Source organism: Lissotriton vulgaris, unplaced genomic scaffold (assembly GCF_964263255.1).
Source record: "Lissotriton vulgaris unplaced genomic scaffold, aLisVul1.2 SCAFFOLD_1368, whole genome shotgun sequence".
NCBI classification, from domain to species: Eukaryota; Metazoa; Chordata; class Amphibia; order Caudata; family Salamandridae; genus Lissotriton; species Lissotriton vulgaris.
In genome coordinates, this window is record NW_028255661.1 from 244,472 (window position 1) to 272,168 (window position 27,697).

General features: G+C 50.0%; 1 protein-coding gene across 2 annotated transcripts in view; it reads left to right on the forward strand.

Annotated features, from left to right (window-relative positions):
- The window catches only part of TNFRSF18 (TNF receptor superfamily member 18), a 156,345-nt gene that overhangs the window by 33,718 nt on the left and 94,930 nt on the right, over nucleotides 1-27,697 (forward strand). For both annotated transcript variants that reach the window (XM_086952020.1, XM_086952021.1), the window contains exon 2: nucleotides 21,570-21,713. In XM_086952020.1, coding sequence (XP_086808146.1) covers nucleotides 21,570-21,713 — 144 coding nt within the window. The remainder of the gene's footprint in view (nucleotides 1-21,569; nucleotides 21,714-27,697) is intronic.

A 27,697-nucleotide genomic window follows, 5' to 3' on the forward strand; every position in this document is an offset into this window, starting at 1 on the left:
TCACCACCAGGCGCTATGCCGGAGAAGGGACAGGGAGTAAGGTGAGGGGTTTTCCGGGTGAAGGGCAAAAAGAAACACCCGTGCCCTAATCCACGTTCACATAATGTCATATTGAAATCTCCTCCTATTAGGATCTCTCCATCTGGCAAGTGCAAGAGTAGTTTGCTCAGGTCCAGTAATGCTATATTATGTGCCTGCTACTGCAGCGTATCTACCCTGTGCATCCACCCAGGTCTGTTCCACTATAAAGGGAAAAGTTTTCCTCAGGAGGTACTCCCACACCCCTCGCTCCCGCAGTGAACCCCACATGTGCTGCTAGCTTATATCCTCACCTTTCTAGGGCTTTGCAGGAGTTGCCCACTAGGGGCGATTTCTGTAGTAGGACTACGTCTGGCGCATGGCGTTTAATGTATTGAAGTACCTCGCTTTATTTTGCTCCCCAGGCTGTTAACGTTCCAAGAGAGCAGTTTCAGCGAGGGGATGGTCATGGTGTCAGTCGTGTTTCGGTGGTGGAGTGTAGCTGTCTCTCACTCCCCCATGGTAGTCGGTGCATCAACATTGAGAAACTGGTTAGGATGTAGCGCTTTCCCCCTGCCGCTGTGTTCTGTATGGTGCATTGATCTGGCTGCTGTGATATCCAGTGAGTGAGTCGGAGACAGAGAACGGACCTTATTTCTTCCCATCCCTCACACTCCACTATGAAATAACAAAAGAACTCTACTTCTAAACTAAGAAGCTGCACCAACCCCCCATCCTGCCTCCCTGCACGACGGGCTTTGAACTACCATTCCCCCCAACTCAGCAGAGTGCCTGTGGCCCTTCCCCAATCTAAGCTCGGAGGACTGTGGCTCGGCTTGCCCACCCTACCCATCCCATATACAAATAATATGGCATACATGGTATCAGGAACTTAGGAGACAGTTGGCCGCCTCTTCCAGTTAGTCCCAGTGACTCACTTTAGTGTTCAGGTCCTGTACAGTTCTGCATCCAATCGAAATCAGGGCTCATCTCTCTGCTCCGACAGTAGATATGTCTGCCATGGTGAGGAGCCGTCTGATGTTGCAAGTTTTACACATAGACTTGAGCAGAGACGCTCGCTCGTCAGTCCCTGGTCTGCCCACAGGGTCCGTTGTTTTCGCTCTTACCGCAGCTTGTCGGTCACCTTCTGTACCCGGTTCCGTTTGTTTCGGTGGTTTCCCTACTCGCTTGTCTCTTTTTGCCTTTGTGCTGGAACCTCCCACTCCCCGACACCCGTCCAACCATTCCCATGCTTCCTCTTGAGTTGTGAAGAACCATGCCCTTCCTTCTGCTTCTATCAGTAGATATGCAGGGAAAAGCAAGGACGTATTTCACTTCTTTCTCTCACATCTCCCTTTCAACTTCCAAGTAGCTTCTTCTCTGCCTTTGAACGTAAAGTCTGGAAAGAAAGTGATGGTACTGTTCTCATATGCAACTGGTGGAGCACTACGGGCTGTCTAAAGTATGATATCTCGGTCGCGAACATTTAGTATGATGGCCAGAATTGGTCTTGGGGTGCTCCCGGCTTCAGTCTGCCCCACTGTACGCGATGCACTCTTTCCACAGAGAAGTTTTGGGAGAGACCTTGAGGCTGTAGATGTTTTAGAATCAGGTCCTACACAAAAGATCTACAGACGGTCTCTTTGCATGCTCAGGGACGCCAATAATTCCGACATTATTGCATCAAGACCTACCCTCGTAGTCGTCAAGTTGGGCTTCAGGGTTATTTCATGCTTTTTCGAGTTCGCTGATTAGTTTTTTAAGAACTTCTGAGTCGGTCTGCAGGTTTGCCATTGTCACCTCCACCCCTTTAACTCTTGTGTCCATATTCCGATGGTCAGCCTTGATGAGAGAGACCTCTGTTGAGACAGAGTCGATTTGCGCTTCCAGGGATGTGCGCACTCCATTAATTGCTGCCATAATATCATGAAGCTTGAGGTCTTTCTTCTTGGATACCAGATGGGTGAGAGATTGTAGCGGGTCTTGAGAGCTCTCCGCTGCATCTTGATTCTTTTGCCACAAAAATATGCCCCATTTGGTTTGGTGTGAGTTGCGCATACCCTTTCCTCCAGTCATCTTTCACTGATTGCAGAGGGGTTTGCCCAGGTAGACCGACTAGGGTAAATAGCACACTGGGGTGTTCCCACCCTGTGGGCTCTCCATTGCCCCATGCACCCTGTCAGCTTTCTCCAAGTGACCTCTGCTCATCTGCTCCACATTTACTGGCCCCCGCTAGGGTTGTTGTAGCACATGCTATGAGTTCTACTAAGTTCTGGACACTAGTGCTTGTGAATAAGCAGGCCTGTTACTTTGTTAATACTGCTGATGGTTGCTCATGTAGGGGATCGGGTCACTAGTCGGCGTGGCTACACTGGATTGGATACTGGCTCTGGGGCAATTATTGCACAATTGCAGCACGATATCTGTCTCCACTACCATCGAGCTTGGCTCGTATCCCCGCGTTGCCTGGGTTTGCCTTTGCTATCGGTCAGGTTCATTGCCTGGCTCCCATCTTACCGCACCGAAGTTAGTGCTGTTATGGGCTTCACTTCCTTCCCAGTGCACGGTGTGGGCCTTCTGCGTGCTCGGTCCTACTCCAAGGCCGCTATGCCTGAATAGCTGATTGATGGTCAGAGGGGGGTGGGGGAATATTTGTTCACCAGGGCCCGCAGGAGCTTTGTTGCCCTATACGCAGGGCCTGCGTGCTCCTGCCAGGTACCTCCTCAGCAGTGCCCCTGATATGTCGCCAGGCCCGTCCCTTGCTGGCCAGCCGGTCTCTCTCGGACGCCTCTGCTGATCTCCCCCACGAGGCCACTTGTCTCTGCTTGGCTGGTCACAGTGTAGCGGCTATATTTCATTGGTGAAGGTTTAGCTGTAGTTACGTTCACACGTACCCCTGTGTTTCCCAGGTCTCACGGCAACGGCCAAGTCAGCAGGCCAGAGGTAGTGCAGCTACAGGCACGCTTCAATCCCGGAGCATGATGCGGAACGCTCTGTATCCACAGTCAGGCATAGAGGCAGTTGGGTCAAGAGGTCTGGCGGACAGTCCGAGAGGGAAAAGATGCCCTGCCCCCGGTAACTGTTGGAGTTTTGCTTCTGTAGACACGGGACCTGAGCGCTCTCACCTGTTATGATGTCCCAGCCTCCAGTAGCTCTCGGCCTTTTCTTGTCTAAGACTCCGGTCGTGCCTCTCTTGGGTCACTCGGTCTCTTCTGTCTGCCTCTGCCAATCTCCTTCACTGCGGATCACTCCTCAATCGTCTGGTGCACAGTTGTGGGTTTCGATGTAGAGCTTCTGCTACTCAGGCAAAGGCTTCTCTGCCGCTTCTACCCTTGGGTATCCGCCGCCTCACTGAGTCATTCCTCCTGATTCCTCGGGCTCGACCGTCACCCCCTCAGGCAGAGATTTGGGTTCCTGCTTCCTTACTGTCGCGAGGCCAAGCCTAGTTGTCTCTGCGCAGGGCCTCAGCAGCATGATCCATGGGGGGCAGCTCAATCCAGTCCCTGGCAGCACCAAGCGAGCAGACCCAACAGCACCTCTTGCTTAATCGGTCTGGAGGACCCTGCAGATAGCATTAGGTGGTACAGACTGGTTTCCAGCATTTCACCACTCATCTGTAGCACCAAGTACTCGGATGTTGTAGCAGATGACATTGGATTTTGTCAGGTGGCTGCAGGAGCCTCTCTAGGTAGCGGCCATCTTCCTCGGCAGTTGTCTACGACCCCCTTGAGACTTCAAACTTGATCTTTTCCAAAATGGTGTAATGCTTCTTTTCATATACAACATTTTAGTGTTTTTTTGCTGTTTCAAGGCTAACATATTTAGTGTTCTAAACAGTTATTTTGAAATACACCACCTGCTTGTATTAATAAAAAAAAAGGAAGTACATTCTATGGGGTAGGTATTAACTTTTTGAGAGGTAAGTTTTTAAGAACGTAGACTGATTTCTGCTCAATTGCAAGACACCCTCATCCTCCAAAGTTGCTTGAATCCCCTCATTTGGCATTGGCGTGTTTGTCTTGTATGGCTATTTTGTTTTCCATGTAGAAATCTCAGGCCTGTGTCTGTGTCTGTGTGACTCAATTATGGGAACTTCCTTTATTTCAGAGAGACTAGGTATATTGGTTTCTCTTCCAACCTCATTCTGCATCCTAATACAACATCTCCTCACCAATTTGCCTCCAGTGCTTGTCCTTTAAAGAAGCTGCCTTCCTATACTCCTCTTTTTCTGCTTTTCCTTCATGCCTTCCAAATACTTCAAGGAGCATTTAAACAGTCATTATTTACACCATAGTACATATGCAAGAATTACTACACCAAATGCCATCTGCAATGGAGCACAAGCAATCCCAGATATGTTTCAGCACTAGTGGGTCTAGGCCAAGTGACAATGAGAGCCTTGTATGAACTGGCCCAAGGAAGACTCACTATTTTAGCTAAATACGCAATGGAGAAGTCAAAAGGTCTAGGTTGCCGTACAGTCTTTGTTTCAAATAGCAATAAACACAGGACTATAATTCAGGCGTCCTTATTCTTCCACCAAGTACAGTCACAATCTGATAATGAGAGCTATTTACGTGGTCCTTTCTTTTCTATATACAGTAATGATTTCATATTTCAATGTGCCACCACTACGGACAACCCCTCCCTGACTATGGAACACCTCAACTCTACACCTCAAACTGACGGCAAGTCATCCCTCAGAGCAACCCTCGATTACAATCTCCCAGGACCGCTCCTCTGCTTCTGCAGCTCCATCACCAACTTCATCACACCCCTTGCCATCGACTCCAAGGACATAATTTTCATTCTGCAACTTCAATTTCCACATCAAGAACCACAGCAACGGCAACACAACAATCCTCCTTGAATGCATGAACAATATAGGACTCACCCAACCTATCCACTACCCCACATACACGACAGGACACACACTGGACCCCATATCCACCGCAGCAAGGAGCTCTTCAACATCATCATGGAGTTCTCCAACCCTGGAGACACCGAGAACAGCATCACTCCTTCACTAGAGCTCTGCGACAACCTCACTAATTTCTTCATTTACAAGATCTCCATCATCTACAAAAACTTCGACCCCACCCGAGCCTACTGACTTCCTCAACCAACATCCCCCCCACCACTGCAACCAGTGCAGATATCAAACTGTTCACTAGGCACCTGCTCACCATCCAAGAAACCACAGCCTTAATGAACTCCATCCACTCAGCAGCACTGAATGACCAATGGCCACCCTACCAGAAACGCCAGAAATGCCAGAAACCGGTCCCCGGTAGCTTGTCTCCTTCCCAGTATAAGAATTGGCTTGGTAGTTTGGTTTGCCCTGTTCCCATCATGCACTGGGACAGGAACAGACTAATTTGCATATAGCCAGGTTCTGATGCTGGGATGGTGCAGTGAGCTAAAAAACAGTGATGGATCAAGCCCTGATCTCTTGACTGGGTAGGAGTATTCTGCATCATTCAGAAACTCTGTCCATCACCTTTTCCAAAATTGACCAATGGCCACCCTACATCTTCAACCCTGGAAGAGACAAAATCACTCACAAACTCACCTCCCCGCTCAACACCTCAATAACCAAGGCCACGTTCCCAGAAGACATAAAGCATGCCCAGATCAAATCCCTACTCCAGAAACCATCAGCTGACCCCAGTGAACTCAAGACCTACCGTCCCATCCCCCTGCTCCCTTTCCCTGCCAATGTACTTGAGAAAGCCATCAACAGACAACTCAACACACATCGCTAGCAAAACCACCATCTCAACTCCTCCCAATCCGGATTCCAGAGCAATCCCAGCAAAGCGGCTGCCCTGATCACAGCCACAGATGACTTCCGAGCCTTATTGACCAAGGAGAGAGGGCGGTCTTGATCCTCTTCCACCTCTCAGCAGCGTTAAACACAGTATCCCACCACACTCTGATCACCAGACTACATAATATCAGTATCCAAGAGAATGCCCTCAGATGGATCGGCTCATTCCACATTTGAAGAACTCAGAAAGCACGTCTACCTCCGTTCACCTCTGAACCCAAGGAAATCATCTACTGTGTCTCCCAGGGCTAATCACTCAACACCACGCTCTTCAACACCACATGACATTCTTGGTCAACATCGTCAGATCCCACAGGCTCAACATTATTTCATACGCAGACAACACTCAACTCATCCTCTCCCTTGTTAAGGACCCCACCACCACCAGAGCGAAATACCACAGGTGTACGACGAGCGTCGCCAACTAGATGAGAGACAACCAATTGAAACTCATCACCGACAAAATGGAAGTACTGATCTTCGACAAAAACTCCACCCCATGGAACGACTCCTGGTGGCCTGTGGAACTAGGACCATCCCCCTCCCCGTCTGACCAAGCAGAAACCTTGCCATCATCCTTGACAGCAAGCTGACATTGAAGTCCCAGACCAACGCAGCCAATTCAGCCGGCTTCTTTACTCTGTGCATGCTATAAAAGATCTTCAAGTGACTCCTCACAAACACTAGACGCACCTTCACACAAGCCCTAATCACAAGCAGACTGGACTACTGCAACGTTCCCTATTCTAGGATCACTACACACCTCCTTCAGAGACTGAAGGCCATCCAGAATGCCGCAGCCAGACCCATCCTTGACCAACACTGATGGACCCACATCTCCCTCTCAGTTCAGGGAACTCCACTGGCTCCCAGTAAAGAAGAGATGTCAATTCAAACACTGACTCATGCATACAAGGCCCTTCACAGCCTAGGATTAGCCTACATCAACCACCGGCTAAAATTCCATCAACCAGCCAGGCAACTACGCTCCCCCTCCCTATCATTCGTCCACACTCCTGGCTAAGCATGGGCGAATTTTGCGGATCTCGCGTTCGCGGGTTTTGCGCAATCCGCAAAATCCGCGAATTCTCGCGAATTTGCGGATTTTTTTTTTATGTTCGCACGGGTTTCTGCAAGTTCGCGAGGGTTTTGTACAATTTCGCAAATTGCGAAATTGTACAAAACGCGTGCGAACTTGCAGCAACCCGTGCGAACACAATAATATGACGAGAAAGAAGCTCCTGGTCACAGGAACAGCACGGGGATTGCGCTCATGAAAGTCAAGGATGCAAAGGCCTCTACCCAGCATCACAGCTGATTTTCCACAGTAGATTTGGGAAGAGGCACACCTGTCCCGCCTCGAAGACGCTCATGATTGTTTTTGGGCTAATGAATGAGTCACTGATTTTGAGCATCAACTAGTTCGAGCGACCATGTGCGTGTTACTATGCAATCGCCCCGAAGGGCGCAGGGGTCCCTTGAGTGAGCTGTCCATCATAGTGGGTGAATGGCGGGAAGACGATGCAAACCGCGAGTATGTGGGCTGGGCCAAACAGGCAGGGCTACCATGTGAGTTCACACATGCTTTTAGTGTGTATAAAAGGTCAGAGAAAGATCAGTACAGCAGATGAAGAGAAATAAGCTCCTGGTCACAGAAACAGCACGGGTATTGCGCTCGTGAAAGTCACGGATGCAAAAGCCTTTATCCGGCATCACAGCTGATTTTCCACGGTAGATTGTGAAGAAGTCACAGGAAGGGCATGGTAAATATTTTAGGATGGCGCCGGCAAGCTGCCAGCGCCATCCTAAAATAGTTACTAAATTAGCTTCAACAGGAAGCTCTAATAGATAAAATCGAGCACCTGCTTTATTTTATCTATTAGAGCTTCCTGTTGAAGCTAACTTAGTAACTATTTTAGGATGGCGCTGGCAGCTTGCCGGCGCCATCCTAAAATAGTTACAACAGGCAGGCTTCAACTTTTGCCCCCGGAAAAATCCGCCGCTCACGGATTTGCGAATTCTCGGTAAATTCGCGGGAGTTCGCGGATCGCGAATTTACCGAAAATTTGCAAAATCCGCGAGCGGAACGGATTTTCCGCTCATACTTACTCCCGGCATCAACAGAGGCTCGAGTGGAGGATGCTCCTTCTACTACCTCGCAGGTAAAGCTTGGAACAACCTCTACTTGCAGCTCCATACCTCCCCTTCTATACAGGAAATACAAAGAACAATCAAGACCTGGCTATTAAATTTAGCCGATCACACCCTGCAAGCACCTGGCTATCCTCTCAAGTGATTAGTCGCGCTATGCAAATCAACTGATTGGTTGATTAATTGATTGAATTCCTACGATCTTTTGTCTTCTGTGTTTGTTTCTATAAAATGGAACCAGACACAGGACTCCTTTGTTCCATATCTGGAAAAAACAAATATGCTGTCATAAGATCCTGCCAAAAGCTTAGGATAAAAAAGAATATGTACTTGCCTCAATAGCAGAATGAAGCCGCTAGGAACATTACAATCAAAAATAATCTTACTCAGCTCTGTGACACTAGATAGCCATAGGGGTCTGAAATACGTTACCTGTTATCACCTTAGGTTTTTGTGCTGCCATCTTCGGGTCTAGCAACACCAAGCTACATGCATCCATTTTAGAGTCAGGCTTGTGTCTGAGACCTGACTTTGAGATACAAATAAAAAAGGTAACTTGATGCGGTCTTATTGTTTACATTGCATGTGTAAGATAATGAATTCAATGTGCAGAAAGTGTTGTGGTTTAATTTTTTAGTGTACTTTTCAGATAATGAAAGAGTCCCTCAGGCATTCCACTGGAAGCACCTCCCTCTTGCATCCAGTAGAATCGGAAGGATACACCCCTACTTCATAAGGAAGACAGTGAGACTAAAATAGTCCTGATGGCTAGTTCAAAATTTGTTTTACGACTTCTCAAACCTTTGACGGCATGGTCCACAGCCAATGAAGCCATTGCCTTAAGGAGGCTGACCCAAAGTCAAATATATGAGTGAATCCATACTAATATAATAAAGAGAGAGCCCAAACCTTTGAGGCGGGTAATCTCAGGAACCACAGCACCAATCACAACACCCAATACAGCGTTGGAAAGGGCAGTTGCAGCAGAAGGACATAGGCTATGCAGACGCCCACCATATACATATGGCTGAGATACCCGCCACCCCCTCTCAACACAATCCCCCAAGGATGGGAAGACGGAAACGGTTCTGAACTTGTGGAAGGCGGGAGGGAGTTACCCTCCCGGCCGTATTTATTAAAATATGAAACAAAATTAAAATGTTAAAATAACAGTTTCATATCATGTACAATTTCATTTACACATTACGATGTTCTTGGCTGACCTTAACACATCTCTAATACAAAGGTTCTCCTAGCCGATACTAAACATCCTGCAAATGCATTACTCAAACTTTGAAATTGTACATCCTAACATTACAGGCCAACGGCAAGGTCGTAACCGGTGTCAGATCCCCAATACCAGAACTCCCCCTCACTTGTGAGGGGCGGTCGCACAGAGGACTGTACCTCTGTGCCAACTTCCAATTTCCCTTGTCTTAGCGGGGGCCCCCTGTTAACTCGACGCCATCTTTAGTGGTCGTCCGAGGACTCGTGTGAGGTGTCTAGAAGGTAGCGTAGACCCCCCTCCCACCCCACACGACTTACCACATCTGCCGTCGCAGATGTCCTGGCCCCGGGAAATTCCCAGGAGGGGCCCTAGCCCCTCCTCCCCAGGGAGGGGCCTATGGCCGCCTTCCCTTTCGGCGTCCCCATCCTTAGAGGGGACCGCCTCCCCGTTTGAGGGGCCAATGGCCGCCTCCCCCCGGGCGCTCCCATCCATAATGGGTGACGCCCCACCTCTAGGGATCTTCTAATTCCTGCTCACCGATCATGACCTTACCGCCCGACCAAAATAAATACGACAATCTAAGACTAAAGTGGAGAAAACAATTTATACTTAAGCAAATCAAAGTATAATCTCTACAGAGTATCCGGCGCAACTACTTTGCTGAATAAAACATGCTGAAAAGGAAAAATTATCAACTTTATTACACACCAAATTACCAACTTTATTCAAAACAACCTGTAAGAAAAGAATATCACGACACTCGACTTTATTCCAACAAATCGCTGTCATCAGGGGCTGGTGGGTGGGTCAAAAATGGCTCTTCGTTCCGTCTCGAGCTCACGTGCAACGGGGAGGTGCAGCTTCAGAGCACAGGAACAAGAGGATGCTTCCTTGGCTTGTTGCTCCTTTTATCCTTCTTCGGGCGGGCGTGAACCCACCTCCAATCCGCCTCCAGGGCGTGGCTAGCGGTGTTGGTGTCTAGGACAACCCCCTCTTGGGCGGGAAAAAGGCGCGCCCCGGCTACGCCGCTTCGGGCATACCAGCCGAGACTCGCCTCCCGCCCAAAATGGCTTCCCAGGGGGATCGGGGTACTCCACCATACGTTCGGGGGGACCGAGTGGTCGCCCCTTTCCATATGGCTGAGATACCCGCCACCCCCTCTCAACACAATCCCCCAAGGATGGGAAGACGGAAACGGTTCTGAACTTGTGGAAGGCGGGAGGGAGTTACCCTCCCGGCCATATTTATTAAAATATGAAACAAAATTAAAACGTTAAAATAACAGTTTCATATCATGTACAATTTCATTTACACATTACGATGTTCTTGGCTGACCTTAACACATCTCTAATACAAAGGTTCTCCTAGCCGATACTAAACATCCTGCAAATGCATTACTCAAACTTTGAAATTGTACATCCTAACATTACGGGCCAACGGCAAGGTCGTAACCGGTGTTAGATCCCCAATACCAGAACTCCCCCCTCACTTGTGAGGGGCGGTCGCACAGAGGACTGTACCTCTGTGCCAACTTCCAATTTCCCTTGTCTTAGCGGGGGCCCCCTGTTAACTCGACGCCATCTTTAGTGGTCGTCCGAGGACTCGTGTGAGGTGTCTAGAAGGTAGCGTAGACCCCCCTCCCACCCCACACAACTTACCACATCTGCCGTCGCAGATGTCCTGGCCCCGGGAAATTCCCAGGAGGGGCCCTAGCCCCTCCTCCCCAGGGAGGGGCCTATGGCCGCCTTCCCTTTCGGCGTCCCCATCCTTAGAGGGGACCGCCTCCCCATTTGAGGGGCCAATGGCCGCCTCCCCCCGGGCGCTCCCATCCATAATGGGTGACGCCCCACCTCTAGGGATCTTCTAATTCCTGCTCACCGATCATGACCTTACCGCCCGACCAAAATAAATACGACAATCTAAGACTAAAGTGGAGAAAACAATTTATACTTAAGCAAATCAAAGTATAATCTCTACAGAGTATCCGGCGCAACTACTTTGCTGAATAAAACATGCTGAAAAGGAAAAATTATCAACTTTATTACACACCAAATTACCAACTTTATTCAAAACAACCTGTAAGAAAAGAATATCACGACACTCGACTTTATTCCAACAAATCGCTGTCATCAGGGGCTGGTGGGTGGGTCAAAAATGGCTCTTCGTTCCGTCTCGAGCTCACGTGCAACGGGGAGGTGCAGCTTCAGAGCACAGGAACAAGAGGATGCTTCCTTGGCTTGTTGCTCCTTTTATCCTTCTTCGGGCGGGCGTGAACCCACCTCCAATCCGCCTCCAGGGCGTGGCTAGCGGTGTTGGTGTCTAGGACAACCCCCTCTTGGGCGGGAAAAAAGGCGCGCCCCGGCTACGCCGCTTCGGGCATACCAGCCGAGACTCGCCTCCCGCCCAAAATGGCTTCCCAGGGGGATCGGGGTACTCCACCATACGTTCGGGGGGACCGAGTGGTCGCCCCTTTCCATATGGCTGAGATACCCGCCACCCCCTCTCAACACAATCCCCCAAGGATGGGAAGACGGAAACGGTTCTGAACTTGTGGAAGGCGGGAGGGAGTTACCCTCCCGGCCATATTTATTAAAATATGAAACAAAATTAAAACGTTAAAATAACAGTTTCATATCATGTACAATTTCATTTACACATTACGATGTTCTTGGCTGACCTTAACACATCTCTAATACAAAGGTTCTCCTAGCCGATACTAAACATCCTGCAAATGCATTACTCAAACTTTGAAATTGTACATCCTAACATTACGGGCCAACGGCAAGGTCGTAACCGGTGTTAGATCCCCAATACCAGAACTCCCCCCTCACTTGTGAGGGGCGGTCGCACAGAGGACTGTACCTCTGTGCCAACTTCCAATTTCCCTTGTCTTAGCGGGGGCCCCCTGTTAACTCGACGCCATCTTTAGTGGTCGTCCGAGGACTCGTGTGAGGTGTCTAGAAGGTAGCGTAGACCCCCCTCCCACCCCACACAACTTACCACATCTGCCGTCGCAGATGTCCTGGCCCCGGGAAATTCCCAGGAGGGGCCCTAGCCCCTCCTCCCCAGGGAGGGGCCTATGGCCGCCTTCCCTTTCGGCGTCCCCATCCTTAGAGGGGACCGCCTCCCCATTTGAGGGGCCAATGGCCGCCTCCCCCCGGGCGCTCCCATCCATAATGGGTGACGCCCCACCTCTAGGGATCTTCTAATTCCTGCTCACCGATCATGACCTTACCGCCACAGGCCGGATAGTTGACCGGCTATCCGGACCCCCCACAAAAACTCCTACTTAAAGGTCATGGCTGCAAAAGCTTTAACCAAGCTACGAAGTCTCCTATGAGTAAAGTATTCCCCACCCGGGACAAATGAACTCCATCCTCTAGATACATATGGTCCCCCCTGATACACCCATGCGGAATAGAATGCAATGTACTTGTACGGAACAATCTACCAAGTTTGTTATTCACCTTCTTCACTGAATGATTTACAGCAGCCACAGAATTAGCCCCCCGCCACACCTTTCGTGGAATCATATGGGACCATGCAATCGTGCACCCTGGAACCCTTCTCGCCAACCAACTCACTGTGGATAGTATCAACTTGAGAAGTATTCGTCTACCAGTGGTCACCAAATCATTGCCCCCAAGATGCACTATGATTACAGATGGCGGTGACCTTGTCCGCCCTAACAAACCCTCCATAAAACTTTGAAACTGGTCAATACAGAGCCCGCCCCTTCCGTAGAAGGTCACCCTGTACCCGTATTCCCCAGCCATGTGAATCATGTCACCTGCTTTGAATACGTCTGCAGCACGCCTCACGTATGAGTGGCCCACGACCCACACCACTCTTTCCTCAGCCGGTGATCTTTGACCGCTAGTTCCCAGGTGTCGGGTCGACTGCACAGTCCGCCCCGCCTCGCAAGCTCGCGACACTGTAAACCAAACAAAAACAAGAAGCGTGAGTACAAGACATAGGCTTCACAACATGTGCAACCGCACATACCTTTTATAACAATTCGAGGACCACCGCCCCAACTGTTTCACTTTTTCCACACTCAGACCCCTGGCTGTAGCCTCTGTAGCAGCCCCTATCCGGAAGGAATGGGTCCCAAACTCGCACGGGTTCAAGCCCGCCGCTGCGATTGCCATCTGTAGCACCCGCTGGAACTGAAACCTAGTCAGTGGGGTGGCGTCGGCGTGCCTCAGCAAGCTTCCCCCCCATGATGCCGCCCTCTGCGCCAAATATTCCTCAACGCATGCTACCGGGCACATGGGAGATCCCTGAATCCGCTGAACCACTACACTGTCCCCGATCGCTTTCTGATCGGTCTTGGACCTGGCAAATGAGACTACCATTGTCTCCCCCTTAATTTGAATGTGCTCACGGCACAGACCTCCCCCCGTATCCTGCTTGTTCCTCGCTACCAGCTCGCTTACCCGCATAGCCCCATGGAATGCTAATGCAAAAGCGGCCCGGAATAGCACTGTCTCTGATTGAGATGAACATGTCGCAGGGAGTATGGACAGTAACAGGGCCAACCTTTCCAGACCTATCGGGTGTCTTTCATCCACTCTGCAACCCTCACGTGTTGCCACCCACGCAGCGCCTTCTGTACCAAGAAAGACGCCGTGGGATCCTGTATGCCATGGGCCCGTGCCATGAAAGAAATGGCGGCCCGGTGCCTATTGGCCGTAGCCACTGATTTGCCTGCCTGATGTAATGATAACAAAAAGTTCAGGACACACTCTTCCTGGCCCCAAAGCTCCCCCCTTGCTGAACCCAAAAAGGACAAATAAGAACGGAACGCCCCTTCATAAGCCTTCCTTGTCCTGGGTGCTAGACTCTCTCCCACGAGGTCTTGTAGTCCGGGGCACCGAGAGACCAGAGAGCTTCGGGAAATGGTGCCGCCACCGGGTCCGCTGAGGGCAGAAAACCCCAGAAGGCCTGCATACGGGAACGAGAAAGCGCATCAGCTGCCTGATTTAAAACCCCTGGCACGTGTCTTGCCCTAAAGTGGACGTTTAGTCTCATACACAGCAGGACAATTTCCTTCAACAGTCTCAAGATCCATTTGCAGCGTGCTGCCTGACTATTGATACACTCAACCACGGTCATATTGTCAGACCAGAACACCACAGAGCGATCACGAAATTCCTCAGGCCATGTTTTTAAGGCCACCAGAATAGGGAACAGTTCGAGAAACCCAATGTTACCTGTCAGCCCACTCTCGTGCCACCATGTCGGCCATGTTTGTGCTGACCAATGATTACCCAAGATGGCGCCAAAGCCCACACTCCCTGCCGAGTCAGTCCACAACCCCAGCTCCACGGAGGAGACCGCTGGTTTGTTCCACACGACACGACCGTTGAAATCCGCCAGGAATGCCAACCATATGCGCATGTCCTGGCGGACCTCTGCCGAGAGCCTTGTGCGGTGGTGCCCTTCCTTAAGGCCGACCATGGCTTGAGCAATAGAGCGGGAAAAGGGGCGAGCCATCGGTATCACTCTAAGAGCAAAATTCAGCTGACCCACAGCCTGCTGCAACTGATGCAAATTTACCTTCATCTCGCTAATACATGTTTCAAGCGATGCCTTAAATTTCGTTACCTTTTCCTTAGGCAAACGGAAGCACCCCTCTTCGGAGTCGAGCTCTATTCCAAGAAACTCGAGCGAAGTAGCCGGGCCCACTGTCTTACCTGGTGCCAATGGCACGCCAAAGCGAGTCATGAGATCACAAAATTCATTCAAAGCCTGTGCACATTCTATGTCCCCGGCTGCCCCCAGAAATAGAAAATCATCAAGATAATGCATAACATGTGTAAACCCTGTTGTTCTTGTGAACGCCCATTGCAAAAAACTACTGAATTTTTCAAAATACGCACAAGAGATGGAGCAACCCATTGGCATACATTTATCCATGTAGTAGCGTCCTTGAAACATGAAACCAAGGAGACGCTGATCATCTGGGTGTACCGGGAGCAACCGGAACGCCGACTCAATGTCCGATTTGGCCATCAGCGCTCCGGGCCCCAGGCGATTCAACATGGCGACAGCCTCATCAAAAGATGCGTACCGCACCGAACAAACTCCCGGGTCAATTGCATCGTTCACCGAAAGACCCCTTGGAGCTGACAAATTATGTATCAACCTGAATTCCCCTGGGTCCTTTTTGGGGACCACTCCCAGAGGCGAACAAACAAAATTAGCAACAGGCAGCATGTCATATGGGCCGGCAACCCGACCTCGGGTCACCTCCTTCCCAATCTTTGCTTGTACCACCGCCGTATTCTGCAGAACCGACAGTTGGTTCCTACATTGCGCTTTACCCTGAAAATCCCCCGCCGGGATGCGGAAACCATACGAAAAACCATCTTGCAACACCCCAGCGGAGATATGATCCGGATATTCGTTCAGCCAAGGAGTCATTGCCATGATATCAATCGGGGTAGGGAGAGGCGCCCCACGGACTATTTCAGACCTGTTTGGCGCCCCCTCTACTTCCCGTATCACCATTTTTGGCTCTGCACATGGTCTCGGGGTGCGAGGACTGCCCGCACCCAGCACATTCATGCCTAAACCTGCAAGATCCCTGCGGCCTAGTACATTTGCCTCTGTTAAAGCTCCAGCAGACCCCTTTTTTACCTGAGTTGCCATTATTCCTTGTGTGCTGATCATTGCTTGTTCCTGCCCGAAAGGGCGCCCCAGACGAATGGCGGGAAAACTCGACCATATTCCCCCCTAAAGATGGCGACTTCGCCGTGCCTGACTTCTCCATTTTTTGCCAGGAAATGGAGTCGAAACAATCCCACGTCAGGGATGAGTCGTGCTCCTTGGACTTACGAAATATGCTATCGTAACAAAACCATTGATTGCCACCATATGTTCCATAGAATTCCATGATACGTGTCTGATACACGGCTAACTCCACCAATAATTCGGGCCTACGTTCCCCCATAATTGCAGTGAACATTCCAAACGCTCTGCCCCAATTATCTATCGATTCATCAACTCTGAAACCGGCCATCTTGGCGCGCCATACACTAGGATGCAGAAACTCCTTTTGATTTTTTACATGCTCGATCTCATAGTGATCGGTCAACAAGGAAAACATGTTCACATATTTATCAGCCCATATCCTTTCTTTTACCTCAATCGGGATATGCTGAACAACTTTTTCCCTCCTTGAAGGTACCGATCCCTCCCCCGCAATCGGCAACGGCTGCTTACCTGAACCGGCCACTGTGACCGTAGTTCCTGCCGAACCAACGCCCGATACTGGTTGTTCCACGGGAGCCTGCGGGGAAACAAAAGGAGACGGTGCCTTCGCAGCATCTTTCGATTGCCGCAACTGCTTCATTATTGCCCTGGCTTCCTCAGCCGTGGCCCCCTCGTTCTCTTTGCCTAACCATGCCGCCAACTGGGCAGCCAGCTCAGGAGGCATATCCTCCCCGTTCGCAGGAGTGACTACCACAGGGATCGGTTGCCCCACGTCTGGGACCGGAGTCGGGGCCTCGATCGGGGTGACCGGGTGCGCAGGGGGTGCTTCGGGAACCGGGGCCTCCCCACCCGACGCTCCCTTCTTGGCCCTTCTACCTCTCCCGTTAGGGACCACTCCCGGCAATGCTGGTCCGATGACTCTCTTAGGCCCCCCCGCACCATTCATTACCGCCATCTGCTTTTTCATATCTGCCATGTCCTTCATCAGCATCCGAAGCATCTGATCGGTCCCGATCCTCTTTCCGACCTTCTTGCTAGGCATCGTCTGCGTATACTCCTCAAAGGTCCTAGGCCAGGAAGCTCCGAACTCACTGAAAGAAGAAACACAAGATTAATTCTCAAAAATGGCTCTTCGTTCCGTCTCGAGCTCACGTGCAACGGGGAGGTGCAGCTTCAGAGCACAGGAACAAGAGGATGCTTCCTTGGCTTGTTGCTCCTTTTATCCTTCTTCGGGCGGGCGTGGACCCACCTCCAATCCGCCTCCAGGGCGTGGCTAGCGGTGTTGGTGTCTAGGACAACCCCCTCTTGGGCGGGAAAAAGGCGCGCCCTGGCTACGCCGCTTCGGGCATACCAGCCGAGACTCGCCTCCCGCCCAAAATGGCTTCCCGGGGGGATCGGGGTACTCCGCCATACGTTCAGGGGGACCGAGTGGTCGCCCCTTTCCATTTAAAAGGTAAAAGAACCGTGCCAGCAAAGTAGTCCCTTGTGGGCATGTCTGCGTTGTGCTATGGGCGTGTACTGGGGGGCGTGACAAATGCTGGGGGCATGTGGTACGTTCCGCCCTTCATGCCATGTCCCATATTGTGTGCTAATCCCACCCTGCTTCCTTTAAATACCCCTGCCCCCCATAATCATAACCCACCCTTACTCCTTAAACACTAACCCATCTTAACCCTATAAATATACCCTGTACCCCAAAACCCAAACCTATCCCTAAACCCTAAAAATACCCCTGTACCCCAAAACCCAAACCTAGCCCTGAACCCTATAAATACCCCTGTACCTCAAAACCCAAACCTACCCCTGAACCTTAAAAATACCCCTGTACCCCAAAACCCAAACCTAGCCTTGAACCCTAAAAATGCCACCGTACCCCAAAACTCAAACCTACCCCTGAACCCTAAAATACCCCTGTACCCCAAAACCCACACCTACCCCTCAACCCTAAAAATACCCCTGTACCCCAAAACCCAAACCTAGCCCTGAATCCTAAAAATAACCCTGTACCCCAAAACCCAAACCTACCCCTGAACCCTAAAATACCCCTGTACCCCAAAACCAAAACCTAGCCCTAAACCCTTAAAATACCCCTGTACCCCAAAACCCAAACCTACCCCTGAACCCTAAAAATAGCCCTGTACCCCAAAACCCAAAACTATATCTGAACCCTTAAAATACCCAAACACCCCAAAACATATACCTCAGTACCCCAAAACATATACCCCTATACTCATACTTACCTTATCCAAACATTAAAAAAAACATGCTTTTACCATCCATGCATTTACAACGAATTTTGTTGTAAATGTGTGAGCATTGCGAAGTCATGGTACTTTCGTAATGAAAGTATGCGGAGTGATGGTATGCGGAAAGAAAGTTGCGGAATAATGGGTGTTTACCCTTCCCCGGTAAGTACATTGGTGGCACGGCGGCCCACATCTCCAGCAACATACTCATATTTTTTCACCACCCATTTGAAAAATGCACAGGTCTCTCTCATTGATGGCCAGCACCGACATACACTTTTAGACACACCTACTGCCACAAGTTCTAGAATTGCGAACTTTAGAGCTGGGGAGCTACGTTCGAATCTCGGCATCAGCTCAACATCCTGTGATTCCAGGCAAAGCGCTTAGTCTCCCCGTGCCTACCACAAATAAATGTGTTCTTCTGTAATGTAAATTCATACCCGGACAACGTCGGAACGGGCTGCTAGTTATATATACATTGTAGAAAACTAGGTTTTGACTTAATACCACCATCCTTACGAATGGAGAGTAAGGGGAAGACAGGAGTGTGGTCAGTCTTACTAAACATGCTCGACCACTAACGTAAGGTCAGTGGCTCAAGAAGCACGATGCTACTTACAGGATAAATACTATTTTTCTTTTCATCAAACGCTTGTTAAAAAGAAAGTGTAGTTTACAATTGAAATACCTAAGAATTTTATAATTCATTTTTACTCACTAAAAACAGATGTTAAGTCACTCGACTGAGGGCCATGTTGCACTCGGACCTGTCTGGGAGCCCCTTTATCCGTGGCTCTGGTGGGGAGGAGGGGGTGTGATCCGTGTTGCAAGTTGCCTCCACTCCACCTTTCAGGGCCTGATGTGGCGGGCCTGTCGCCGGCCCTGCGGACGGGGGTCTCCCCTGGCTCCTCTGGATGACCCGGCCAGGGGTTACTTTCACATTACAATCCTGAATCTGAACCATTTTGTGACTTCTTTGCTATCCACTCCATGTTTATCTACTGGGGGCATGCATCTGTACAAATGGAGGGGGGGTCCAACTCAGCCATGCTCCTGACTGATTGTTGCTAACCGTTTTAGACTAGCGAATCACCTCTTTGTGGGGTAGTTAGTAGTTGGGGTTTTGGGGCGACAGATGCTTCCACTTCAGAAGAGTAGGGTGGGGGCAGTTGGGGGGGTGCGGTAGGGACGGGGGACCGTTGTTCCTCGACAGTTTGTTTTGTTTAGCAGCCTACGGGCCGCTGGTTGCAGTTCTTCTTGGTAGCTATGTCTCTCAGATTGGTCCACAGCTGACACGCAGATCAAATCTTCCACCAGTTTGTTATTTTTGGCCGCCTACGGGCCTCCATTGGGGGCTGCTGCCGGCAGTCATGTTCCTTCCTCTCTTGGCTTCCACAGTTGATGAGCAGATCACCAATTTCCATGGCCCCTTTTCTGAGCTTGAATTCGGGTGGGAGCTCTCCTCCGGCTGGGCAAGGTCCCATGTAGATATCTGCCCCCCCCACATTCCATTCCCTTTGATGACTTACACCCTATCCACATCCTTTCCTGGAATGTCAATGGCCACTTAGACCGCATCAAGCGCACAGCTGTCCTCCGCGTCGCTCACCGCAACACACCGGACATTCTCTTCCTCCAAGAGACGCCCCTCCTAGGTTCACAATGCAACTTCCTAGCTCGCTACGGATTTGACAGGGTCTGGCGCTCTGGCTTCTCACTGGGCTTGATTGTTACTGTTTTCTCTATAGTGATGACTTGCTCTCGGTCCCTGTACGATTGTTACTGTTTGCTCTATAGTGGTGGCTCTCTTTCAGTCCCTGTGCCTCTATGATGTGTTACTGTTTGCTCTATAGTGACGTCTGTCTCTCGGTCCCTCTATGATGTGTTACTGGACGCTTTATAGTGACGACTCTCTCTCAGTCCCTGTGTGATGTGTTACTGTTTGCTCTATAAAGACGGCTCTCTCTCAGTCCCTGTATGATGCTTTACTGTTTGCTCCATAGTGACGGTTTTCTCTAAGTCCCTGTATGATGGGTTACTGTTTGCTCTATAGGAACGGTTCTCTCTCAGTCCCTGTGTGAGCATTACTGTTTGCTCTATAGTGACGACTCTCTCTTAGTCCCTGTGTGATGCGTTACTGTTTGCTCTATAGTGACAGCTCTCTCTCAGTCCATGTCTGATGATTTACTGGACGCTTTATTGTGACGTCTCTCTCTCAGTCCCTGTATGATGTGTTACTGGACGCTTTATAGTGACAGCTCTCTCTCAGTCCCTGTATGATGTGTTACTGGACAGTGTATAGTGACGGCTCTCTCTCGGTCCATGTCTGATGATTTACTGGACGCTTTATAGTGACGTCTCTCTCTCAGTCCCTGTATGATGTGTTACTGGACGCTTTATAGTGACAGCTCTCTCTCAGTCCCTGTATTATGTGTTACTGGACAGTTTATAGTGACGGCTCTCTCTCGGTCCCTGTATGATGTTTTACTGGACGCTTTATAGTGACAGCTCTCTCTCAGTCCCTGTATGATGTGTTACTGGACAGTTTATAGTGACGGCTCTCTCTTGGTCCCTGTATGATGTGTTACTGGACGCTTTATAGTGACAGCTCTCTCTCAGTCCCTGTATGATGTGTTACTGGACGCTTTATAGTAACCGCTCTCTCTCAGTCCCTGTATGATGTGTTACTGGACGCTTTATAGTGACGGCTCTCTCTCGGTCCATGTCTGATGATTTACTGGACGCTTTATAGTGACGTCTCTCTCTCAGTCCCTGTATGATGTGTTACTGGACTCTTTATAGTGACAGCTCTCTCTCAGTCCCTGTATTATGTGTGACTGGACAGTTTATAGTGACGGCTCTCTCTCGGTCCCTGTATGATGTTTTACTGGACGCTTTATAGTGACAGCTCTCTCTCAGTCCCTGTATGATGTGTTACTGGACAGTTTATAGTGACGGCTCTCTCTTGGTCCCTGTATGATGTGTTACTGGACGCTTTATAGTGACAGCTCTCTCTCAGTCCCTGTATGATGTGTTACTGGACGCTTTATAGTAACCGCTCTCTCTCAGTCCCTGTATGATGTGTTACTGGACGCTTTATAGTGACGGCTCTCTCTCGGTCCCTGTATGACGTGTTAATGTTTGCTCCTGAGTGAGCAGTTTGTCCCAACCCCTGTGCCAGTTTGACTGCTTGATCAGTATGCATCTTTCACTCCCTGTATGACTTGTTCCTGTGTGCCACAGAGAGTGCTTCCTCTCACTCCCTGAGCCTGTATGATTTTTCTCTGTTTGCTGTAAAGGGACCCTCTCTCACATCTCCAGTTGAAAATACCTATATCAATTTAAATAACCTTATGTTCTTTTTTTTCCCCAGAAGTCGATAAGGGCACCCCGTGCCCCGGAGTCAACGACTCGGACTGCAAATGTACTACTGTAGGCTATAAGTGCATTGACCCTGAATGTTCGAGCTGTCTTAGGGTACCAACCTGCGGCAAAGGGGAGAAACTCGTACGATCAGGTAACTTCGCCTGTACACTGAAATGTATTTCTATTGGCTGGCCGGTTTCCTTGACGTCACTGGTTGCTGTTGTATCATTAATAATCCAACCTTTTAGGATGGTGTTGCATGTTGCGGCTTTAGCCAACTCCAATAGGTTAGTAATCTAGAGGATTTAGAGCCTGGTGTAGAGATCCTGTGTTACCTGTAGGTTATAGGCAAGAACGTACCTTCCATCGCTCCAGAAGGTGTGGTGGCACCGAGTCCCAGAGGCCTGATCCTTGATTATTACTGCAATTCAGTATAAACAGTGGCATGGGGCCCAGTTCCATCTTGGCACCAGGCCCATGACACGCTGGATACGCCACTGGTTATAGGTCTGTACACCCCTGGGGCGGACACAGCTTTTTTCATCTGAAATTAATCAAACAGTGGTATTGAGTTATCTTTTAATAGCTACTGAAGCAGCAGAAGACAAAAATGAAAACAATATAAGCAGTATTTTTCAAATTCGGATACAGAAGGGGATATATTTTGCTTTAACTGCAAGGCAGAATTGCCCCTAAGTCTGAATTTGAGCACATAATGCCTATATGCCTTGTGTACTGGCTCTGGGAGCATAGTCCAAACCACCCTTGCACATTCGAAGGCGCTGTAATATCAAGCACTGGCAATGCCAATACGTCTGATTTATAAATGAAAATGCCTATTTCTTCACTGGTGGGATGGAGGTCTCACTTGCATGCATCCCTTTACCCACTGACTCATTCTTGCATTTATCCACCAACCCATCCGTAGTTGAAAGATAAATTAAATGAATACAAGTAGAAAAAAAAAAACATACCGCTGCCAAAATCTGGTAAGCAAATGTCCGCATTTAAAAAAAACAATTATATGTAGCAGCGAACTGCCATCCTACAGTGGTATTGTATATACTGTATTGGTATGTTAAAGACTCAGGAGCAACATTTATCATGCAGTTGTGTCACCCTTGTGCCTCGCAATGGGATGGAAGGCTGACGCAACTATTAAGTAAGATTTATCAAGCCACGCAAGGCCACCTTGCATGGCCCTGCATCGCATGAATAATCTAAAGTAATGCAACGCAGTATTATGTTACTCTGCTCCAGGGGCAAGTTCCATGGGTGAAACGTGGGTGTTTCCGATCATTCACCCATGGATTTTGACACATTCTCGGATATGAAATCATCAAAGGGGAACCATTCCCCTTTGATGATTTCATGCTACTTTGGAAAGTGAATGGATCCAGAATCCACCTCCCTCACCCTTGATTAGAAGACATTCTCGGATATACCATTACTGGTAGATCTGGGAATATAATAATAACAAACAAAAGGAGTGATACCAGGACAGTACGTCCTATTACGAAGAGCAGGGATAGCGAAAAAAAGACGTTTTTTCTTTTTTAATAAACCCCTCACTCACCGACCTGGTCGGTGACATGCTTCATCATCGGGGTCCACCTGAGTGACCGAATGCCACTCAGCTGTGCTACGACGCCTGCAACTGCGTCAGGACCAAGTGAAATGAGCCGGGGGTCTACACGCGCTAAGGTGCATCCGTCCCTGACTCACCAGTGTGTTATACTGTGTACTTACGGTTTAGCTTTTTTACGAACTTCCTTGTAAGCGTAATTAGTTTTTAATAGAGAATGTGCCCCATGGATGTCAGCCGGGGGCCGCCTAAGAGCGTTTTGTCAGTAGGCAGAGGCCCGGAGGATACCTATCCAAACCGTACAACATCCCGAGGATTCGGTCACTCAGGTGGCCCCCGATGATGAAGCATGTCACCGACCAGGTCAGTGAGTGAGGGGTTTATTAAAAAAGAAAAAACATATTTTTTTCGCTATCCCTGCTCTTTGTGATAGGACGTCCTGTCCTGGTATCACTCCTTTTGTTTGTTATTTTTTAATTGACCTGGGGAATAAGGAGTGGTAACCCCATAAAAACCCTCACTCTCTCTTTGTTTTTTACAGATCTGGGATTGTGTCAAAATGCTACGCCTCCCCAGGTGAGAAGTAACAAGAAATATCTTTATTTCTCCTAGTTTATTTCTCTTTCTATGTGTGCTGCATTATGCAGCACACATAGAAAGAGTAAAATGCTTCAGAGGATTGTTTTTGTGCAGGAAGGTGTCCCTTCCTGTGCTAAAACAATCCTGCTTACAAACGCAGTCACCCTTGGGGGTCTTCATTAGCGCTAGGCAGCACACTGTACGCCAGCAAAGAGAAAAGACAGGAATGCGCAGTACAATATACTTTTTTTTTTTTTTTGTAAAGCGCCTGGTGACCCGGAGGCATCCCCGCGCTATAGAATTGCGAATATCCAAGAGGAGGGGGGGGACCGGAAGACTATTTAGGGAATAAGAAAGTCTTTAGTTTTTTTCGGAAGAGGGCGTGGGAGGGTTCCAGACGCAAGTGGCGAGGCAGTGCGTTCCACCCTGAAGAGGCTTTGACCGAGAAGCGACGGCCGCCGGTACGAGCCTTCTTAAATTTAGGGACGATGGCCAGATGCTCGTCGTCCGAGCGCAGTGACCTTGGGGCTTTGTAGGGGGTGACAAGGTCTTTCAGGGCGGCCGGGCCGGCACCATTAATAAGTTTATGACTGGTGCACATTGCTTTAAACTCAATTCGCTGGCGGACAGGGAGCCAGTGAAGGGCCTTGAGGGCTGGTTTGGCAGAGGCTCTAGGGGGGAGGTCCATTATGAGCCTAGCCGCAGCGTTTTGTGCCCGTTGGAGTTTGGCTAAGGTGAACTCTGGTGCACCGAGGTAGACGGCATTGCTATAATCAAGTCTGGCTAGGATGAGCCCTTGAACCAGCAGCTTCCTGGAGAGCGGGGGGAGGAGGGGGAGGATCTTGCGGGTAGACCGCAAGAGGCCAAAGCATGTTCCAGCGGTCTTGGTCGCCTGGGTTTTCATGGTAAGGCTTGGTTCGAGCCAGACGCCTAGCGTTTTGACTTCGGTCTTTGGAGTGGGAATCTCACCAAAGGTATCCGGCCACACTGCGGCGGGGATTGAAGACCATTTGTTACCCAGGAGCATAATTTCGGTCTTAGCACCGTTCAATTTTAGGGAGGATTCGCACATCCAGGAGTAAATGTCCTGGAGACAGTTCCGCAGGCTGTCTGGATGTTTGTCCAGCTGGGAGAGGGAGACGACAAGTTGGGTGTCATCAGCGTAGTTGACAACCTTGATCCCATAGGGGGTCACAACATCTTCCAGGGGGGCCATGTAAACATTAAACAGGGTGGGACTAAGCGAGGACCCCTGCGGGACTCCGCATGTGAGTGGAAGGGGGTCTGAGCGAGAGTTGCCGTCCCACACCTGAAAAGTACGGCCTGATAGGAAGGAGTTAATCCAGGCGTGTGCAGAACCCACGATTCCTGCCCTGGCCAGGCGATGTAGAAGGACACGGTGATCCACCGTATCAAAGGCGGCACTGAGGTCCAGGAGGATCACCGCCACTGATCCTCCTGAATCCAGAATGCGCCTTGATTCCTCAATGACGGAGAGGAGGGCTGTATCCGTGCCCTGGCCGGGCCGGAAGCCGGTTTGAGATAGGCGCAGGATTTTGTTGGTCTCAAGGAATTGGGAGAGTTGGGAATTAACTAGTTTCTCTGCCATCTTGCTGATGCAGGGAAGGAGTGATATAGGTCTATAGTTAGACATATCGTCAGGATTCAGATGGGTTTTTTTTAGCAGGGCTTTGACAACCGCGTTTTTCCAGCTGGGCGGCACTGTGCCTTGGCGTAAGGAGGTGTTAATAAGATCCCTGATGGTGGTGACTATGCTGGGGGCGGCAGTTTTTAATATTCTAGCCGGGGCTGGGTCAAGAGGTGAGCCGCTTTTCATTTTGGATAACGTGGAGGTGACCTCAATGAGAGAGATAGCTCTAAAGGAGGACAGCAGCGGGCTGTTCATGCAGACCTCAGTATCAGTGGAGTTGTGGGGGGTAATCATGGGGAGAGAGTCCAGTATTCGCGTGATTTTAGAGTCGAAGAAGGAGGCAAGGTCATTACTTCTGTCTGGGGGGGCATGGGAAACGCTGGGGGCCGATGGTATGTTGAGGAGTTCTTTGACAATCAAGTACGCTTCTTTTGAGGAATTGGTGGCGTTTTGTATTCTGTTGTCATAGAATCCTGCCTTGGCAAGTTTGAGAGCTGATTTATAGCGTCTTACTGCACTATTGTAAAGGTCTTTGTTGCTATGTCGCCAGTCCTTTCTCCATTGCCTCTCGGCCTTTTTGCACTCTTTGCGTAGGTCCCTGAGGTCAGCATTGTACCAGGGGGCTTGGCCCTTTATCCTGTTTTTGATCTCCCGATTTTTTATGGGGATGAGTTTGTCGAGGGTGGACGATATCCAGTCTCTGACTTGGGAGTCGGCGGTGGCGGGGTCCTCAGAAAGACTGGGGGTCGAAGCGTCTAGGGCTGTGGACCAATCCTCCACCGAGAGTCTGGCCCACGCTCTGTCTCTGGTGAAGGTGGGGGATTTTTGAAGCCTTTTAAAAGTTCCAGGGAGATGGGTCGTGACCAAAAAGTGGTCCGTCCACGGGAGAGGTTGGGACTTGATGTAAAGGAGGGAGGGAATGTTGGAGAACACCGGGTCGAGAAGGTGCCCTTTCGTGTGAGTAGGATCAGAGTTGGCGAGAAACAGACCCAAGGCCGCTAGGTCGTCGATAAGGTCGGTTGCCCCAGTGTCAAGGGGATCCTCGAGATGGATGTTTAAGTCACCAGTTATAATAAAGTTGGGTGAAAGGTGAGCTGTGGAGGTGACGGTTTCCAGCAGGGCGGATGTGAAGGGGCCCGAGTAGCCGGGCGGCCGATACACCAGGAGGCCTGACAGGGAGTTGGTCGAAGACAGCTGAATCGTGAAGAGACAGCTCTCTGAGTCTTGGATCGCGCAGTCTTTCGTTCGGCAAGTAAAGTGGTCCCTGTAGATAATGGCCAGTCCACCTCCTCTACCTAAGGGGCGAGGTTGAGACATGATAAGGAAACCCGGGGGGAGGGCCATGACAATGTCAGCGTTGGAGTGCTCCGTAATCCAGGTTTCTGTGAGTAATAGTATGTCCAGATTAAGGTCGACAATAAGATGGTTGATAAGCAGGGCGTGTTTAGGGAGTGATCTGCAGTTAAGAGTCGAGATTTTGAGAACCGGGGGAGGGGCCGGGGGTTTCGGAAGGGAGAGATTGCCTGGTTTGCATTTATCGCAGCGAGGAAAGGGGACAGTAGGATCGAGTAGTGCCAGACAGGCGCTGTTTTTAGTGGGTCTAAGGCTGAGAAGCTCTCTACGAGAGTAGCTTACCTTGGAGGCGGCTGGGACAGGCATAGTGTCTGGCCCAAGGCCCGGTCGTGCGCGGACGGGCGCAGACGGGCTTGCCTTAGGCGCGCCTTCGGCGCGCAAACGGCGCTCCCGCTGCGCTCGTCCGCTGCGCGTCCTGTAGTTGCACATTTTATGGGTGGGGAAAGGGGCGTGGCCTCAATGTGGGCGTGGCCTCCCTTCCTCGCCGGGAATGGCGGTGCAAAGTCGCTTTTACTCGAGCGTTTGCGTCGGTGCAGCGAAGGAGTCGCTGTTCAAGAGCGTCTCTACCCGCTGAAGGAGCTGGCAGCCGGGTGAGTGAAGAGTTTTAAAAATACAGGAAATTCAAGTGACACACAAGTGAATAACAGTTTTTTTTAAAATTGGGCGTCTCCCGGCTTCCGCCTCAGGAGTTTAGCAGTTTCTGACTAGTGGCGCTGATGGCGGCGCTTAAATACTGTGGCGGGTGGGCGTGGCCTCAATGTGGGCGTGGCCTCCCTTCCTCGCCGGGAATGGCGGTGCAAAGTCGCTTTTACTCGAGCGTTTGCGTCGGTGCAGCGAAGGAGTCGCTGTTCAAGAGCGTCTCTACCCGCTGAAGGAGCTGGCAGCCGGGTGAGTGAAGAGTTTTAAAAATACAGGAAATTCAAGTGACACACAAGTGAATAACAGTTTTTTTTAAAATTGGGCGTCT